Raw genomic sequence first — 20,353 nt, 5'->3', positions numbered from 1 at the left:
ATTATGGAGCGAGCGCCAGGCAGTGAGTGCAGGGGAGTAGGGTAGGGACTAATCGGACCGTGCCCGTCGCTGATTGGTCACGCCAGCCATGACAGGCAGTTGCCGAGACCAATCAGCGAATGAATAACCGTGACAGAAGGACAGACAGACAGATGGAAGTGACCCTTAGACAATTATATATATAGATGAATTAGGTGACATCACATTCCCAAGTCTAAAGTAGCAGGGTATATAGAAATGAACTGCTTAGGCTTCAAGTATCTTTCAATTCACTGATATTATGGATTCTGCTTTGTCCAGTGCAGCCTAATAGTCCCAGGGGCAGACACAACATTGGTGCAACTGCACAGAGGCCCAAGAGGTCACGGGACCCATTTCCACCTTCAAAGCAGGAGGAATTTTGTATTATGGTGAACTATTGGACTGCGAAGGGTCCATATATTGTTCTTGCACATGGGGACCTCTTCTGTATGTGTCCTCCAGTGATTAATCCAATATGTGGGTATCTGTCCCTACATTAGGGATATATACAGTGGGGAAAATAAGTATTTGATACACTGCCCATTGCATGTTTTCTCATCTACAAAGAATGGAGAGTTCTATAATTTTTATCGTAGGTACACTTCAACTGTGAGAGACAAAATCTTTAAAAAAAAAAATCCACCACAGCAGCACACAGGAGGATGTTTCCCCTTTCCTAATAGGAAGAGGAAATATCCTGCGCAGGCGTGTACTATGGAGGACAGAGAATGAACTTCAATCCAATATTGCGGCCAGCATGCAGCCAGCGGGTAAGGAAAGGGTGAATCAAACACCCGAAAACTCCACCCATATGACCGAAAACCGGTCCCGCCAAATTCAGGTGACAGGTTCCCTTTAATGCCTTTGGAGGATACAAGGCAAATTATCTTTATTCCTTCTCTGACTGATGTTAGAGTCCATTGGTCTGAACAGATCTTGTGTTACTGTGGAAGGAAGGTTGAGAATCAACCTCCTACTGTGTTGGTGCCATGGTTTATTTGGTCTCTGGGAATGGGGAAGAAAAAAAAATTCCTGCCTTTTTCCCGTTTTGGATAGCTTAGCAACTTGATTTGCCCTTTCCCTTGTACTGAGGTGTATCTTCTTCTAGGGGACGAAAGGGCCTTTTCCTAGTATTCCTAGGTTCAGGTAAGGTCTTCTTTTTATTCGAAGCTTTGTCTAGTGGTTTGTCAAGGGTAGGACCAAACATGTACTTGCCTTTGAAGGGGATAGAACACAACTTCATTTTTGAAGTCATGTCACCACTTCAGGATCTTAGCCAGAGTGCTCATCTCACAGAGTTCAATAATCCTGATGTTCTTGCTGCTATTCTTACGGATTCTGCAGAGGCATCTGCTAAGAACCCTGTTGCCTTCTGGAGAAGAGGTAGAGAAGCCAGGATGTCCTCTCTAGGGGTACCTGTGGACAGGTGTTCCTACAGCTGTCCTAGCCAAGGGTACATCGATCGAGCCACACAGTTGGATATGGCATTTGTATTTAATAAAGATGCCGATGTTTCCCATGATTTCCTCAGTAGACCACCCATTTTGCGTTCCAGAGGGTCCTTCAACTGTGAGGCATCCTCAAATGGTAGTGTAGTCATTTAGTTACCCGTGCAATCTGGACGTCGACCTTTGGAATCTCTGACTAGCATGCTGCTTTTTCGTCATCCACAGGGAACCTGTCCTTCATCTCCGCTGGAGTGGTTAACTTTTTTTTTTTTTTTTGGGGGGGGGGGTTTGGAACTTCCACTCCTCTAGCACCAGGTCCCAGATGTTTTTATGAATGGGAAACACCTGCTTCTTCCTAGAACGGAGACCCCCGAACATCTCTTCCTGTACCATCTCTGCAGTCTTCTCCTCCTCCATGGTCTTTCTTACTGCCATAAGGGGTTCCTCTATATTCCCTGAGGATAAATAATATCTCTCCTGTTGGGAGATCTCAGAGTCCAGGATTAATTCGCCTTCTTCCAGAGGTTCGTCTGGGATCGACATTTCATCCGGAGAGTCATCATTCCCTTCCTCCTCTAGATTAAGCTTCCTCCTTTTAGCTTCTGGAGGGACACTGGGAAAGGGCATGGGTTGGGAATAGGTGGCCAGGGAGGTTTTTTATCTCCTGTTGGATTAGGCCTTAATTTCTTCCATTAAGGAAGGTTGCTCTTCCCTGATGACGTTCTCAGTGCACTCATTTACACAATGTCTTCTTGTATGAAGAGGCCCGCTGTTTTGTACAGACTACACATCTCCGTAAAGTCTTGGACTTGCTTCCTGGTGCAGGTTTCTTGTCCCCCTACACGAAAGGGGAGAAAGGATAATAAGGCTCTAAAACCTGAACACAGGGAATGGACACCCAATGCCAGAGCAGTTACTGGGACCGGGAGGGTGCTAGAATCTGCAGACGCAGAGCGAGAAGAACCCGACATCCCCATGTTATTACCACAAAGTGGACCTACCTTTGAAGTCTTCCTCGTCCAGGGCTCCTATACAGGCGACCGGACTTCCAGCACCTGTCCTCTAATTAGAGGACCTCCTCCCTTCCAATGTCCAGGTGTGGTGGGAGGGAGTAGCAGCCGACACCATCTGCGCTGTTTTCCGATGCGTTCCAGCGTGCAACGCAAGAATCCCTGAATCCAGTATACTGAAGCTGGCTGGCGTGTGATGTCACTTCCTGCTGCTGGCTCCAGACCCGGAAGTTCTCACGCGTGCGCGCCCAGCGTGACGCGCTGTCTGGATACAGCAACGCCAGAGGAGGAGAGGAGGCTGGCGAGCTCGGAGAGGCCTCCAGCCAAAGAACCCCCCAGACCTTGCCCAAAGGGGCTGACTGTAGGGGGGTCCTGAGTCCAGACGGAGACGGGGCAACGCTCAGGGAGGAGAGGTAAGCTTACTCGGTCACCTGCTGCCCAGTTTGACTATTTTTCCCTCTGGTGACTGTGGTCGCCACAGCACACCGTGGATCATATCTTCATCCCAAATAGGGACAGGAAGGAACACTGAGCGGGAGGATGTGGGAGGGGTTATTTAACCTCTGATATTTCATGTCCCCATTAGGAAAGTGATAACATCCTCCGGTGTGCTGTCGTGGGGGGTTACTACAGAAAATAATCTAACTTTACACAAGTACATTAATGAATTATAAAATCCAGGAAAGATCCTCATCTTCAACAGATTTTTGGCGATTGGGACCATAACAGGTTGACACGGAGGTCCCTACATAGGTAAGCAACTTGTTGGTAGTACTATTTGCAGCACTTTATTTATGTTTGATTTTGTGGATCTGTCTCCTTTCCCAGCCTGATTGGGGTAGTAGGATTACTGCCCCTGGGTTTATTTCATGTTTCTTTTATGACTGCATTAGTGAATGTTTCATGAACCCACCATTACTCTATAGATTTGCCGCCTCTACCCTGCAGTGTATTTTGTTGTCATCTTCTTTACCCATTTGTGCTATGAATCTCTATTTAACTTTTTGATATGTGTATGCTGTTAATAAACTTTTTGACATATTTATAATGAGCCAGTGTCTGTCCATTTTATATAGTTAGTTACTTAGGCATAACACATTTATGTTTTCTTTTAGGGCATTTAACTCAGGTTTCGCTGTAGGTTCCCAGATTTTTGGCAATTGTTCAAGCACTCACCTGCATGACCGCATTAAAGAAACAAGTGTTGCCCAAGTTTGTTATTCCTTTCACAGGGACAGACGTTATATGAATCGCTGATTTCTCTCTAATAATTTCACCACTTTGTTCTTGTAAGCGAATGACCTTTGAGGAGCCTGAAAGTAAAACATAACGTTCTTAAGAGCAAATACACAGACAAATACATAAAACTTACATAAAGATCTGTGCACATAGGTCTTCCCCCATGTCCAACAGCATCCCATTACATCAAGTGCAAAAATTTCAGGCAGAGATGCCTGGAATACCCCAGTTATACATAACTTTGTGCGAGAATTTAGCTCACATTTGGAAACTTTATTTTGCTCATTAAAATATTCCTATAAACGTAAATAAATTCAAACAAACGTTTCATACAGAAACTTTAACCCCTTAGTGACAGAGCCAATTTGGTACTTAATGACCGAGCCAATTTTTACAATTCTTACCACTGTCACTTTATGAGGTTATAACTCTTGAACGCTTCAACGGATCCTGAGATTGTTTTTTCGTGACATATTGTACTTCATGTTAGTGGTAACATTTCTTCGATATAACTTGCGATTATTTATGAAAAAAACGGAAATATGGCGAAAATTTTTAAAATTTTGCAATTTTCAAACTTTGTATTTTTATGTCCTTAAATCAGAGAGATATGTCATGGAAAATAGTTAATAAATAACATTTCCCACATGTCTACTTTACATCAGCACAATTTTGGAAACAAAATTTTTTTTTGTTAGGGAGTTATAAGGGTTAAAAGTTGACCAGCAATTTCTCATTTTTACAACACCATTTTTTTTTTTAGGGACCACATCACATTTGAAGTCATTTTGAGGGGTCTATATGATAGAAAATAATGAAGTGTGACACCATTCTAAAAACTACACCCCTCAAGGTTCTCAAAACCACATTCAAGAAGTTTATTAACCCTTTACGTGCTTCACAGGAACTGAAACAACGGGGAAGGAAAAAATGAACATTTAACTTTTTTTTTGCAAACATCTTAATTCAGAACCATTTTTTTTATTTTCACAAGTGTAAAAACAGAAATGTAACCATAAATTTTGTTATGCAATTTCTCCTTAATACGCCAATACCCCATATGTGGGGGTAAACCACTTTTTGGGCGCACCGCAGAACTTAGAAGTGAAGGAGCGCCGTTTGACTTTTTCAATGCAGAATTGGCTGGAATTGAGATCGGACGCCATGTCACGTTTAGAGAGCCCCTGATGTGCCTAAACAGTGGAAACTCCCCACAAGTGACACCATTTTGGAAACTAGACCCCTTAAGGAACTTATCTAGATGTGTGGTGAGCACTTTAAACCCCCATGTGCTTCACAGAAGTTTATAACGTAGAGCCGTGGGAAAAAAAAAAAAAAAAAAAAAAAATCGCATTTTTTCTACAAAAATGATCTTTTTGCCCACAAATTTTTATTTTCACAAGGGTAACAGGAGAAATTAGACCACTTTTTCAATGTAGAATTGTCTGGAATTGAGATCGGACGCCATGTCGCGTTTGGAGAGCCCCTGATGTGCCTAAACAGTAGAAATCCCCCACAAGTGACCCCATTTTGGAAACTAGACCCCCCATGGAACTTATCTAGATGTGTGGTGAGAACTTTGAATGCCCAAGTGCTTCACAGAAGTTTAGAATGCAGAGTCGTGAAAATAAAAAATATTTTTTTTTTCACAAAAAAGATATTGTAGCCCCCAAGTTTTTATTTTCACAAGGGTAACAGGAGAAATTGGACCACTAAAGTTGTTGTCCAATTTATCCTGAGTATGCTGATGCCCCATATGTGGGGGTAAACCACTGTTTGGGCGCACGGCAGAGCTCGGAAGGGAAGGAGCGCCGTTTTGGAATGCAGACTTAGATAGAATGGTCTGTGGGCGTTATGTTGCGTTTGCAGAGCCCCTGATGTACCTAAACAGTAGTAACCCCCCACAAGTGACCCCGTTTTGGAAACTAGACCCCCCATGGAACTTATCTAGATGTGTGGTGAGAACTTTGAATGCCCAAGTGCTTCACAGAAGTTTAGAATGCAGAGTCATAAAAAAAATATATATATATATATTTTTCCACAAAAAGGATTTTGTAGCCCCCAAGTTTTTATTTTCACAAGGGTAACAAGAGAAATTGGACCCCAGAAGTTGTTGTCCAATTTATCCCGAGTATGCTGATGCCCCATATGTGGGGGTAACCCACTGTTTGGGCGCACGACAGAGCTCAGAAGGGAGGGAGCACCATTTGACTTTTTGAGCGCAAAATTGGCTATCGTGTTTGGAGACCCCCCTGATGTACCTAAACAGTGGAAACCCCCCAATTCTAGCTCCAACCCTAACCCCAACACACCCCTAACCCTAATCCCAACCTGATCCATAATCCTAATCACTAACCCTAACCATAATCACAACCCTTACCCCAAAACAACCCTAATGTCAACCCTAACCATAACCCTAATCAAAACCCTAAATCCAACACACCCCTAATCCTAATCTCAACCCTAACCTCAAACCTAACCCTAATCCCAATACACCCCTAATCACAACCCTAACCTTAACCCTAATCTCAAACCTAACCCTAATCCCAAGCGTAACCCTAATGCCAACCCTAACCCTAATACCAACCCTAATCCAAACCCTAACCCTAATCCAAACTCTAACCCAAACTTTAGCCCCAACCCTAGCCCTAACTTTAGCCCCAACCCTAACCCTAAGGCTACTTTCACACTTGCGTTGTTTGGCATCCGTCGCAATCCGTCGTTTTGGACAAGAAACGGATTCTGCAAATGTGCCCGCAGGATGCGTTTTTTGCCCATAGACTTGTATTGCCGACGGATCGTGACGGATGGCCACACGTCGCGTCCGTAGTGCACTGGATCAGTGTTTTGGCGGACCGTCAGCACAAAAAAACGTTCAATGTAACGTTTTTTTTGTACGTCGCATCCGCCATTTCTGACCGCGCATGCGTGGCCGTAACTCCGCCCCCTCCTCCACAGGACATAGATTGGGCAGCGGATGCGTTGTGCACAATTTTCACAACGTGTGTCGGTATGTCGGGCCGATGCATTGCGACGGCCCCGTACCAACGTAAGTGTGAAAGAAGCCTAACCCTAAATTTAGCCCCAACCCTAACCCTAAATTTAGCCCTAACCCTAATCCTAGCCCTAACCCTACCCCTAGCCCTAACCCTACCCCTGACCCTACCCCTGACCCTACCCCTGACCCTACCCCTAACAGGACTTTGCTCGGTAAGAGAGGCAAAGCTGAAATCTATGTTTTAACCCCTAACTGATGCAGTCTTCAGATTACGTAGGAAAAACCTGCTGACAGATTCCCTTTAATAGCATAGCATTGTTATTTGATTAGATCAGGCTTGAATTGGTTGACTACACACATTCCCCGTAAACCACCACTATATGATGTAGATGTATTTTACGCTAGTATAATTGTGCCACTAAGAGTAGACAGAGAATACACCAGTGACACATCTGGAAACATCACAGCATCTGGAGCACCAGATGTCCCTATATTTTTACTGTGCCAGCAGAATATCATTGTATGGTTATGTGCATAAAGGAGCAGCACATACAGCAAAGTGTATATGATACAATCTAATACATTATGGTTTGTGAATAGAAGCAGAAAAAAGAGGGTCAGTCTACAAGAAATCTAGATTAACGGCTTGTTCACATGTTGAGTTTTTGCCATTCGCAGTGCTTTACTGTACCGCAAAGGGAATGTGATTTCTGAAATCTTATGCGCATGTTCCTTATTTTTCCAGGTGCATTAGAACCAGCAAAGCATTTTGGTTTTTTTTTATCCCCATCTTCAGCATGACACTTCTTTCAGTGTTTGTGCAACGTTTTCCACCCATTCAAAGGACTAGAGAAAACACGTAAAAACTCATAAAAAATGTGCAGATTTTATCTAGCAGGTTTCCTGACAACTTTTTTTGCTGCTGAAAAATCTGCTACAAATATTAAATATTATAGTTTATAATAGCATGACCATCCCCCACAATGAAGCGTAACATGTGAAACGTGCGTCGGGGACTTAGGGGTGCTCTCCTTACTGACGCCTGCTCTGGTGCTTATTATCTGTATGCGAACTTCCAATTTCTGATACCTGCATATTTATCCAACATTTATTTGCAGATATATGTTCACTATGTATTTAACACTATGTAGTCATGATGGTTAACTATTTCATAGCATATCAGATGTTATCTATTGCATGCCTATCACCCTCCCCCACAAGAAGATTCAATCTCCTTAGATTTAGGATTAGAAGGTTATAATTATTTGTGGGTATGGGATATTTGATCTGCATTGTGACTTTTTAACACCAGAAACTTGGTAAATTTTTCTTTTGCTGTGACCACTTCTCACTTTGTTTTTATGTATTTTGGGATATTATCCACTAACAAAAGTGTATCTGCGTAAATCTGTAGCATTTAAAGACTCCACATTTAATATGGAGTTGCTTCCTAGGCCAGGCAAATTATGCTACGTCCAATTCTATGACTAATTTGTACCCAGTGAATTTGGGTTTACTAGTTTATATCGCATACAGAACTCTCTTGCATACATATATGGTGGTGCATGCATCCTGGGGGTTGCATCATTTTCCATATTACAAAACATTAGACTGCCCTACATCCCCTTATGAAGACATAATAAATAAATAATAATAATAATAATAATAATAAGTGATGAAAGTAGCAAACAAACCAAAAAGAACAAACAAGCTTTGTAATGTGAAAAAAAGAACATAAAAACACAACCAGTGGAGTCCAACTAGTATTTCTCTTCCAACATATTACGTATGCACATTTATTCAATTGTTGGAAATGTGGACATTTGAGCCACAGTCTCATTAACTTATAGCCTAGAGATAACACAGAAATTAAGATACTCCTTGCAGTCTCCGATTCTACTGGCAACTTCCTTGCTGTCGCGATCATTGCATTAAATAAGAACATTAGTGACATATTCAGACTAGGAAAATATTGATTAGCACAGCATGTCAATGCAAACGAGTTATGGACTTAATAAATGCCAGGAATGGGGACTCCTGAAATGTAGATTTTTGACATATGAGCTCACATTTGCACTAATGAGTTAAAGAGCGAGTCTCATTAAAGTGTTCTGGGGACATGGCAGGGACCAATTTACGTTAATAGAATGTTTATGCCAAGGGTTCTGCTGCACTGAAGAGCAGGGCGAAGGAGCCTCCTCCACAGGGAGTTCTCCTGAATTTCCTACATCAACCAAACACAAATGCGTAATTAAAGTTCAAAAAAGCTACATTTAATTAAAGAGGAATAAAACAAGACTGACAAGTCGCACAAAATATTTTCCGGCACACTGATCAGATCCGGCTGTCCAGGCAGACACATTTTCCCAGGTTACAGCTGCATCTCCATAATACCGTTTTAAAGGTGCACTAGAATTTGGAGCAGATTATTATTACAGAGCTTAATAGTTGCTGGCGGCGTGCAGCAGAAAAAAGTGTTTTTACAAAAATAAAAAACAAAAACACACTTTCAACTACCTTAAAAAAATATTGATTTACAAGTAAAAATACCTGAATAAATAATGGATGAAAATTAAAGCAGCACTTCCATCTTTTTTTCCCCATTAATATATTGCAGTCATCATATTAAATAATACTGTGCACTTACAACTGCTCATTTTGCCTTTCTACCCAGTTAATACTTCTGTTTCTGTTAGGTCTATGACATCAGATGATTAAAAAAATTGACTAGCTGAATCATTCTGCGCTCTATGTAGAAACAGGAGGTCAATTTCCCTGTATGAGGCATGAGTCACTGCAAAAATCCCTAGCAGTGTGGAGGAGCAGAGCACCTGGGGAACGATTCTGCAGGGACAAGAACCTTCCAGCTTCTACAAAGAGCAGAGAAAAAAGACAAATTAGCTGGGTAGAAAGGCAAAATGAGCAATAGTAAGTACACAGTGTTATATCATATGATGATTGCAATATATTGAGAGGATAAAATCTTTGATGGGAGGAGGGCTTCTTTAATGCTTGCTATTTTGGGTATTAATATGGTAAAGCAGATCTGGCACCAGGATCACTATACCAGAAGCAAACATTATTATGAAGACCTCTTAGACTTTTGAGGCTGATGTACTTGCTTTGAAAAAGAACATGAGAGAATGGCTGCGTAATCTTTATCTTAAAAAAGCCCAGCCACAGTTGGACTTATAGACTGCACTGTTGAATATCAGGATTATATAGCCATTTTGACATGGATGTTTAAAGTAACAACATCATCAGGCCTGAGAGATCTATACAATACTATAGGCAATTTGTACTGTAAAATTTGATGGCGGATCAGTTTTAAAAGATATGTGGAAATCTAAAAGAGAAAACACACGCACACACAAAAATACCCGTTAGTGGGACGAAGCATTATGCAATAAATCTTTTAGTGCACATTTGTAGCGGTGATTTTTTTTCCCCTGTTGTCTTAATTGTGGTATAGACAGATCAGTAATTTAAGCTACAGATCCAAAAGCTAACTGGTCCTTCGCTTAAAAGTCTCCAAGACAAAACCTTATTTTCTCATACTGACATACTGTGTAGTTGGTACGTGATGGCGATGTTGCCACTGCCAAACGCTAAGAGCAGCGTTGGAGACACGACAGAGGATGGATGGGGAAGGCGATTACAGAGCCAGCCAGGCCCAGCATGGTCTGAAAGGGAACAATCTCTTTGAAAAGTCCTACACACAAAGCATAAGGAGCTGCCACTATAGCCTAAACCAGTAAAAACATCTTATTGTGTATTAAAGGAGAAGCGAACATCAGAAGAAGAAAAAAAAAAAAAAATCACCAGTCTGAATCACAGTTTCTAGCATGCCCATGTAAAAAAACAAGTATGCTCGATATCTAAAAATGATTTATAGCAAAAAAAGAACATAATTCAACAATGTTTTTACCAGACGTATGTTGTTGTAAAAAAAACAAGTAAACAGTTAAATATAGACACATATTCACAATTTGTATGTATAAATCTCCCTGACCTCCGCAAAAGGTGGAATAAAAAAAAAAGGCAGAAAAATTAAGCCCCAAATACAAAAAAAAAAAAAGAGGCAACAGCTAATTGACTACCCGAACGAGAACAGTAAAGTAAAAAATGTGCCTTTGTCACTTTATAGTGTTAGGTTTTGATATTCTAGATCTATAGTAGTCAAACTAATAAAGAACACGTAAAATTACAAAAAAGTATACAAATCTAAAAATATAAAAAGAGGTATACCTGTTCCATACTGTTATTTACAGATAGATGAGAGAATTAGAAGTGTGTAAGTAATGGCAAACATCAGTGTTACACAGTTGTGGCCTCATCTCCATTGGCATTTCACAAACATCTGGGAATGTATCTTAAAGGAAACAATGTTCAGGAGCCATCTGGACAAAACTGCAGGCAAAATGAAATGTGAAGCATATGGAAAAGCAGATTTTTCTCTTCCCTGCAGCAGTACAGGATGACAAATGTCAGACTTCGATGTGAGCACGCTTGACTGTGCTATGCTTTGCAGCACCACCTGGCTCTCCTTGCCTGGCCACCAAATATGGACAGCATTGCCACAGCGGACCATGTCTTCAGGGGAAACTCAATAAACGCATTTCACTTCATAGTTAAATGGCAGCTTCACACAAGTACCAACATCCCATTTGTCTTCCCTGATGTGTGAAGCAATGAGGAAAAAAACAGACTAATAACAGCCTTTATTTTCTATATAGATCTACTAAAATGGAATATTTTCCTAAACTGCATAGGAAATATTTATGAGATACGTGTCCATTCTCCTTTTCTTGGTGTATACAGGACCTGTTTAATAAATGGTATAACATGACTAATATATATTTATATAGCATGATGTCTTGGTGGCGGTTTCAGGCAATGTTGCATTAATCTTTGAGGTTATATGCAGGTGGTCATTTATTGCGTGTAAGCAGGGCCTCAAACATGCGGCCCGCAAGCACCAGAGCTCCCGTGGTGATCGCGGCTCAGTCCCGGGCCACAGATGTCAACGACTCTGTAGTTAAATGTGCGTCCTTGGACGCACCATCTCTCTACGCCACAATATCAATACCAGCCACTGGCCATAGGCTGGCAGGACTGCTGACGTCGGAGGGCCGGTGCGGACAGCGTATGACGTCACTGTCATGCACCACCCAGGCTGCGGAGGAGAAGTGAACGCTGTTCGCTGACATAGCTGAGGTTAGGTGAGAGGGATTTTATTTTTGTGTGTATGTGAAGGGTGGCAGAATTGGGGAAATTACTACAAGATAGTAAACAGGAAGAGAGCATTACTATAAAAGATGGGGACATTACTACAAGATGCGGACCAGGATAGGACATCACAACAAGATGCGACCAGGATGGGGACACTACTATAAGATGGGGACAAGGATGGAGACATTATTAAACGATGGGAACTAGGATAGGACATTACTACAAGTTACTGACTAGGATGGGGACAGTATTACAAGAAGAGGACCAGGATGGGAACATTACTATAAAATGGGGACATTACTACAAGATGGCAACATTACAACAAGAAGTGGACCAAGATGGGGGAAACTACTACAAGATGAAGACATTACTATAAGTTGTTGGTCACAATTGTAATAGTGCTAATTGTAAGACAAAATTACTGTCAGGCTACTTTTACACTTGCCGGGTTTTTTGCGGCTCGTTATTGCGGGCCTTTTCTCGGGCCATATCGCCGCAAAAAAGGCGGTCTGCGACAATAATGGACCGCAAAAAACTTGCAGATCGCCGTTTTTCAATACTATGGAAAAAACGGCGTTCTGCAAAACCGGAAGTGACGGTGCACCGCAAAAAAACAACTTCCGTTGATTTTGGGGCACCCATAGATTTTCAATGGGGACCGTGTCTGTACGTCGTGAACAGCTGTAAATACGGCCCTCACGGTTATATGGCGCACCGTGGAAATTTTGCTGGCCGATTTTGTGGCCTCATAGAGATCTATTGGGGCCGCAAAAACGGCCAGGAAAAACACGGTATGTGTAAAAGAAACCTTAGGGGGGCACAAAAAGGAAATAAAAATTTGTAAAAATGAAAAAAAAAAAAAAAATCTAAATAAAAGTATGAAATATATATTTGTTTTCACACTAAAAATGCTGTTTTATGTATAAACCAAGTAACAAAAACAAATGCACGTTTGTTATCGTCATACCCGAATGACCCAAGATATAAAACTATACCATAACCCATACAAAAATGCCATTTAAAAATAAAAAAAGCCACAAATGTTTAAAAATGATCAAAGGGTGTATAGAAAAAATGATTGTATCACTGAAAAGGTCATCTTGTTCTGCAAAGAATGCAGCCCTTCAAATTCACATTTTTTTCTATGTGTGGCCCATACACCCAGCAGAGTTTGAGACCCCTGATCTAAAGCAGGAATAATCTTGGTGCACCTTCACTATGTTATCTATATTATAGGAAGGATTGATGATAATCAAGTTTTATTATTATTCTGTCATCTTTTCAGAACAGTTATGAAATCAAACTTAAAACTTTGAAGTGATTTGTCATCATCAAACACAAACTGAAATTTATACCAAAATGCTTTACTAATAAGTAAAAGTATTCAAATTCAATAAAAAAAGATGCACAATAACCAACTGTGTGGATTTTAGTAAAAACAAATGATCTGGCAATAAATGTAGCCCTTGCATTCACTGCAAGTCATAGTGCCATGTTCTTGACAAATGAACTTCTTGCAGTCACTGCAAACAAATCTCGTCTTTTTGTCCTTCGATCGAGGACAAACATAGCACCGTTTGCACTGTCCAGTAACACTGCTGGGGTCACTTGGAAGTGACTGGCCATTGTTTATTGACAATTATATTACAAAACCTGTGAATAAAACAGAAAATATTCAAAAAAATAATAATTTAGACAATAAGGTACTATGGGGTCAGGAGAGTCCCAAACACAGAAAATTGAAAATAACTTTGAAACAAAATTGAAAAACAAATTCAAAATATCATCAACATAAGAAGAAATATGTTACTTGAAAATACATAGAAGGTCAATGTCTGAGATTGTCCAGTTTTACAAATATTTCAATTTATTCAGCACTGGGGTCTATATGACAGCAGGGTTAAAAGGGAACCTGTCACCCCTCCCCCCTCCAGCGTTTTTAACTAAAAGAGCCGTCTTGTGCAACACTAATGCTGCATTCTGTGAAGGTGGCTCTTTTTTTGGGGTCCCTTTTAACGCTGCAATATTATTCTTTATAATTTGCCTGCCATACCTTTAGTCTGTCCGGGGGCACGTCTTTTCCCCCCAGATACAAACGTCTCCCATCCATCACTCAGCCCCTCTGTGCGCTGGCTCCTCTGCCTTCATTAACGTCCCCGGCGCAGTTTGTGCTGCCATTCAACTCACATCACATGATGTAATTATTCTCGCGCCTGCGTGTACCCGTGGCCTGAGATCCCACCCAGTGTGAATAAATCATAACTATACATACATATATCTAATATATATATATATATATATATATATATATATATATATATATATATATATATATATATATATATATATATATATATATATAAAATTGTCTAAGGGGTAGTTCCGTCTGTCTGTCTTTCTGTCAGCAACTTCCGTCATGGAAATCCCGCGTCGCTGATTGGTCTCGCCAGCTGCCTGTCATGGCTGCCGCGACCAATCAGCGACGAGCACAGTCCAATTAGTCCCTCCCTACTCCCCTGCAGTCAGTGCCTGGCGCCTGCATACTCCCCTCTAGTCACCGCTCACACAGGGTTAATGCCAGTGGTAACGGACCGCGTTATGCCGCGGGTAACGCACTCCGTAACCGCTGCTATTAACCCTGTGTGACCAAGTTTTTACTATTGATGCTGCCTAAGCAGCATCAATAGTAAAAAGATCTAATGTTAAAAATAATAATAATAAAAAAAAAAACCTGCTATTCTCACCTTCTGTAGTCCGACGATGCGCTCGCGCCTGCTACCAGCTTCCATTCACAGAGATGCATTGCGAAATTACCCAGAAGACTTAGCAGTCTCGCGAGACCGGTAAGTCATCTGGGTAAGTTTGCAATGCATCCTGGGAACGAAACATGGCGGCAGCCGTGCGCGCATCGCCAGAGCTTCGCTGGATCCCGCCGGTGGGTGAGTATATAACTATTTTTTATTTTAATTATTATTATTTTTTTTTTTTTAACAGGGATATGGTGCCCACACTGCTATATACTACGTAGGCTGTGTTAGATACCGTGTGGCTGCTATATACTACCTGGCCAGTGTTAGATACTGCGTGGGCTGTGTTTTATACTGCGTGGGCTGCGTTATATACTACATGGCTGCTATATACAATGTGGGCAGTGTTATATACTACGTGGGCAGTGTAATATACTACGTGGCTGTGCTATATACTACGTGGGCTGTATTCTATACTGCATGCTATATACTACGTGGCCACTGTTAGATACAATGTGGGCTGTGCTATATACTACGTGGGCTGTGTTATATACTGCGTGGGCTGTGTTATTTACTGTGTGGCCTATATTCTCGCAATGGGTATTCTACAATATGTATGTATCTATATAGCAGCCAAATAGTATATACCACAGGCCATGTAGTACTCCTATATACTACGTAGCCTGTGCTATATACTATGTGGCTGCTATATACATATACAGTCTAGAATACCCGATGCGTTAGAATCAGGCCACCATACACATACATACATACATACATACATACACACAATATTCATTAAAATAGTAGCATGTTGACTTAAAAAAATATCTAACACATTATGAGTCTAGCTGACTCTTAACCTTTCATGACATTTCCAATTTCCATTTCTGATATTTCCTCCCCTTCTTCCCCAAGGACATAACTTTTTACATTTGTCTGTCAACATAGACACATAAGGGCTTGTTTTTGTTTAGGGAGGAGTTGTACTTTTGAATTCCACAATTCATTTTAGCACACAGTGTACTGGAAAACAGGGAAAAATACTCCAATTGGGGACAAAATTGTGGAAAAAAAAAATCAATTCTGACATTGTTCTTGTTCTTTGGGAATTGTACAATCTGTGGTACATTTTGTGTGTGTACATTTTGTGGTACAAATGACCTCACAATATGATTCTGCTCATCAGTACGATTATGGTGATACCAAACAAGTCTAGCTATTTTATTATTTTAGCGGTCAAAAAATAAACAAAAAACTAACAAGTTTATTAAAAAAAAATTGGGGAAGTTGTGTCGCCATTTTCCGAGACCCGCAACATGATTATTTATTTTTATTTTTTGGTTGATTGAGCTGTGGGATGGCTTGTTTTTTTGAGTGGCAAAACCAAATTTTTATTGATACCATTTTGGGATAGATGTGATGTTTTTAAATCGCTTGTTGTAGCAGTTCAAAGCGACAACCCTCCCCCCCGCCCCGCCATAATTTTGCCATTCTTGATTTATTTTTTCATTCATGGTGTTTATCAAGAAGGTTAATAATGGTTGTATTTTGACAGATTGGACTTTTCTGAATACGGCGATATCATATATGTGTATTTTTTTCTATCTATTTTTAAAGGGGGGAAAAGTGGGGTGTTTTGAACTTATTTTTATTTTCATACTTAATTTATTTTTTTTTTTAACTTTTCACCGCTTTTAATAGTCCCCTAAGGGGTTGACAGTGGCTTTTAACCGGTTAACAACTGCAGACCGAGCTCCACTCTACCTATGATAGTCGGAGGCAGGTCCTGGCTGTAACACATAGCCATCACCTGCTGTGTATGGGCAGGCTCACCCAGTGAGTTCCATATAGCCGCTTCCGACATACACATACAGCTTATCATTGATATAGTTAAAATACAAAATTACTGGTATAAAAACACACAAAACTACTTGGTTAGCTGACATCACATACTGACAGAACCTGAAAAGCAAAATGTTAACCCTAACCTTGATACCTCCCAAGCATTATTCGTGCACAGTGGATTACCCAAGAACATGACTGAACAACATGCATATACACAGCTGTGGCAAAAATTAAGAGGCCACCACATCAAAACCCTGTCATGGGCAGCCCAATCTCCAGACCTGAACCCCATTGAAAACCTCTGGAATGTAATCAAGAGGATGATGGATAGTCACAAGCCATCAAACAAAGAAGAACTGCTTACATTTTTGCGCCAGAAGCAGTGTGAAAGACTGGTGGAAAGCATGCCAAGACACATGAAAGCCGTGATTAAAAATCATGGTTATTCCACAAATTATTGATTTCTGAACCCTTCCTGAGTTAAAACATTAGTATTGTTGATTCTAAATGATTATGAACTTGTTTTCTTTCCATTATTTACGGTCTGAAAGCATTGTTTTTTTATCATTATTTTGACAATTTCTCCTTTTCAGAAAAATAAAATACAAAATGTATTGCTTGGAAATTCGGAGACATGTTGTCAGAAGTTTATAGAATAAAAGAACAATTTACATTTTACTGAAAAATATACCTATAAAGAGAAAATCAGACAAGCTGAACATTTTGCAGTGGTCTCTTAATTTTTGCCAGAGCTGTATATCAGCAAACCTTCTTATATTACTGTGTAGATGACATGCTTGGCACTATGGCCATCTACCAAGTGCTAAGGTATTTGCAATAAGCAGGGACCCAGCATTTGCATCACTTATAAAAGGACTTGCTCCCTATGTAAAACTACGTAGCTCCCAAAGTCAGGAGTGTATAAAGCATAGGGACTGATTCCAACCCAAATTTATATAGTAGCAAATTGGGATCTAAAAAATAACCTTTATTGAACTACCGGTATTTAAAAAAAAAAATATATATATATAACGCTGGGACCATCACTCTGTCCGAAGCCTTTATAGACTGCGCAAGCGCCGACGCAGTCTTGACCCCACAGAGTGACGCTCCCAGGAGATCGCGGTATGCGTAAACACTGAACGCACACCGCGATCTCCAAAATAGAGGCAGGGACGCGCCAGGAGGGTAAGTATATTCACCTGTCCCCCGTTCCAGCGCTGCGTGCGGCTCAGTGTTCCGGGTCCTCTGCTGTGATGTTCACAGTTCAGAGGGCGCGATGACGCGCTTAATGCGCGCCGCCCTCTGACTGAACAGTCACAGCCAGAGGAGCCGGAAGAAGAGGCACGCAGCGGTGGAATGGGACAAACAGGTGAGTATAGCAAGTGCTGGGGGGCCTGAGCTGGTGGCGATACCGGCACCTGACCCCCACAGCGCGCCGGTGTCCCCGCCTGCTCAGGCCCCCCAGCACTCGGCACCCAGCGACGATAGGCGAGTATGGTATTTTTGATATATATATATATATATATATATATATATATATATATATATATATATATATATATCGCAGCAGCATACGGGGCATATATTATGGAGCATCTTATGGGGGCCATCAACCATAATGGAGCAGTGTACGGGGGCATATAATATGGAGCATCTTATGGAGGCCATCAACCATAATGGAGCAGTGTACGGGGGCATATAATATGGAGCACCTTATGGGGGCCATCAACCATAATGGAGCAGCGTATGGGGCATATGGATGGGAGCAGCACATGACAGAACGGGGGCGCAGGATGGGAGCAGCACATGACAGAACGGGGGCGCAGGATGGGAGCAGCACATGACAGAACGGGGGCACAGGATGGCAGCAGCAGCACATGTCAGAATGGGGGCGCAGGATGGGAGCAGCACATGACAGAACGGGGGCGCAGGATGGGAGCAGCACATGACAGAACGGGGGCGCAGGATGGGAGCAGCACATGACAGAACGGGGGCGCAGGATGGCGGCAGCAGCAGCAGCACATGTCAGAATGGGGGCGCAGGATGGGAGCAGCACATGTCAGAATGGGGGCGCAGGATGGGAGCAGCACATGACAGAATGGGGGCGCAGGATGGGAGCAGCACATGACAGGATGGGGGCGCAGGATGGGAGCAGCACATGACAGAACGGGGGCGCAGGATGGGAGCAGCACATGACAGAACGGGGGCGCAGGATGGCAGCAGCAGCACATGTCAGAATGGGGGCGCAGGATGGGAGCAGCACATGTCAGAATGGGGGCGCAGGATGGGTGCAGCACATGACAGGATGGGGGTGCAGGATGGGAGCAGCACATGGCAGGATGGAGCAGCACATGGCAGGATGGGGACGCAGGATGGAGCAGCACATACCAGGATGGAGACCATATACCAATATAAATGCTCGCCACCCGGGTGTAGAACGGGTTCAATAGCTTATATATATATATATATATATATATATATATATATATATACACACACACACACAGTATAAACAACATGTAACAGAAAGTGCAGTGTGCAGAAATGGATGCAACACCCAAGATACAATTAGAGAGTAGCGTCCTCTCCCTACCCATTTACTACACAGACGGTGGTACCTGCATATACAGTATATGATGGACTTTGTCAAAGAGAGAGTCACCCTAATCATAGGTACCAGCACCATTTAATGGTCACTGTAACACTGATTGAACAAGCAGGTGAAAAAACGGATCCCGGGCAGGAAGCAAAATGAATGAATGTTAAAGTAGGCAACTGCCGATGCCTCGTGTCTAGCAATGCCACACTGACATAGGTTAAAAGCCAGTTTAGAGGACTGATATGTATCATTTAACTGATGTATCTGAGGATAGGTTTGAAGCCAGGCCTGATTCAACAGCTCCACAATTATGGATCGATTTTCAATCATGGGGATCAAGTTGCGATCCCTCGTGTGAGAACATCAGAAATGCCTATTACACTTGTAAATGTTTGTTTGTTCTTTAAATTTGAAAATTTAAATAAAGAATGGAAGAAAAAAAAATGCCTGTTAAACCTAAAATGACCTTACACATAGTGACGCCATATTCATGAACACTCAAATGGTGTATGTATAGGAGGCAAGTGCAGAAGAGGATAGCTATACAATAAACTCATCCTAGTATAGTACAGTTACAGCAGAAAATAATAGGATTATGATGTCCAAGAAATCATTTACATAAAAAACCCTCAATAGAGGAGGACAGTAACACCATTTAAATCTGTGTCTTGATAATCCTCAATAAATAAAATGGAACATTCTCCCCGCTTCCATAGGGCTGCATCTTCTATTGCATACAAGTTGTCCTGTTGGCTATCATGATCCATGTTCCCCAGTAGAGGTCTCTTCATGCGTTTATTCAGGTATGATTCATCAGGGGAGCACAGAAAAATAGGGAACCTGCCATTTCCCCTGAGGAACTTCTGCTGCATGTGTTAGACAGTGCTGCCTCCATTTAAATTGTTGCACGCGCTTTGTGATTAACCACACGCGACAAGCTTCCAGTTCTTGGACCGCATGATTACAGCTTGGGCCGCACATCCGGCCTGTGGAACATAGGAAGTCAGCTTGGACCGCGTGCATCACACCCAGCTGGAGCGCTACAACATTAAGTGTGATACCAAGTGCTCGGTGTCATCAGGGGAGCGGTACTGCCCTGCACCAATGCTGACAAAGCCGAACAGATGTATCATCATCACAAATTGCGTTCTCTATAATGTTGAAGAGCTTAACAGGGTTCTTTATTTTAGCCCTGTAAATGACCTTCA

At 41.8% G+C, this 20,353-nt stretch overlaps 1 protein-coding gene across 4 annotated transcripts in view; it reads right to left on the bottom strand.

Moving 5' to 3' along the window:
- The window catches only part of USP45 (ubiquitin specific peptidase 45), a 196,510-nt gene that overhangs the window by 116,471 nt on the left and 59,686 nt on the right, over positions 1-20,353 (bottom strand). For all 4 annotated transcript variants that reach the window (XM_069726315.1, XM_069726316.1, XM_069726317.1 and 1 more), the window contains one exon: positions 3,656-3,792. In XM_069726315.1, the coding sequence (XP_069582416.1) occupies positions 3,656-3,792 (137 nt within the window). The remainder of the gene's footprint in view (positions 1-3,655; positions 3,793-20,353) is intronic.

Source organism: Ranitomeya imitator, chromosome 5 (genome assembly GCF_032444005.1).
Source record: "Ranitomeya imitator isolate aRanImi1 chromosome 5, aRanImi1.pri, whole genome shotgun sequence".
Lineage (NCBI taxonomy): Eukaryota > Metazoa > Chordata > Amphibia > Anura > Dendrobatidae > Ranitomeya > Ranitomeya imitator.
Note: the sequence above shows the minus strand (reverse complement) of the source record. Positions and strands in the feature narration are given on the sequence as shown.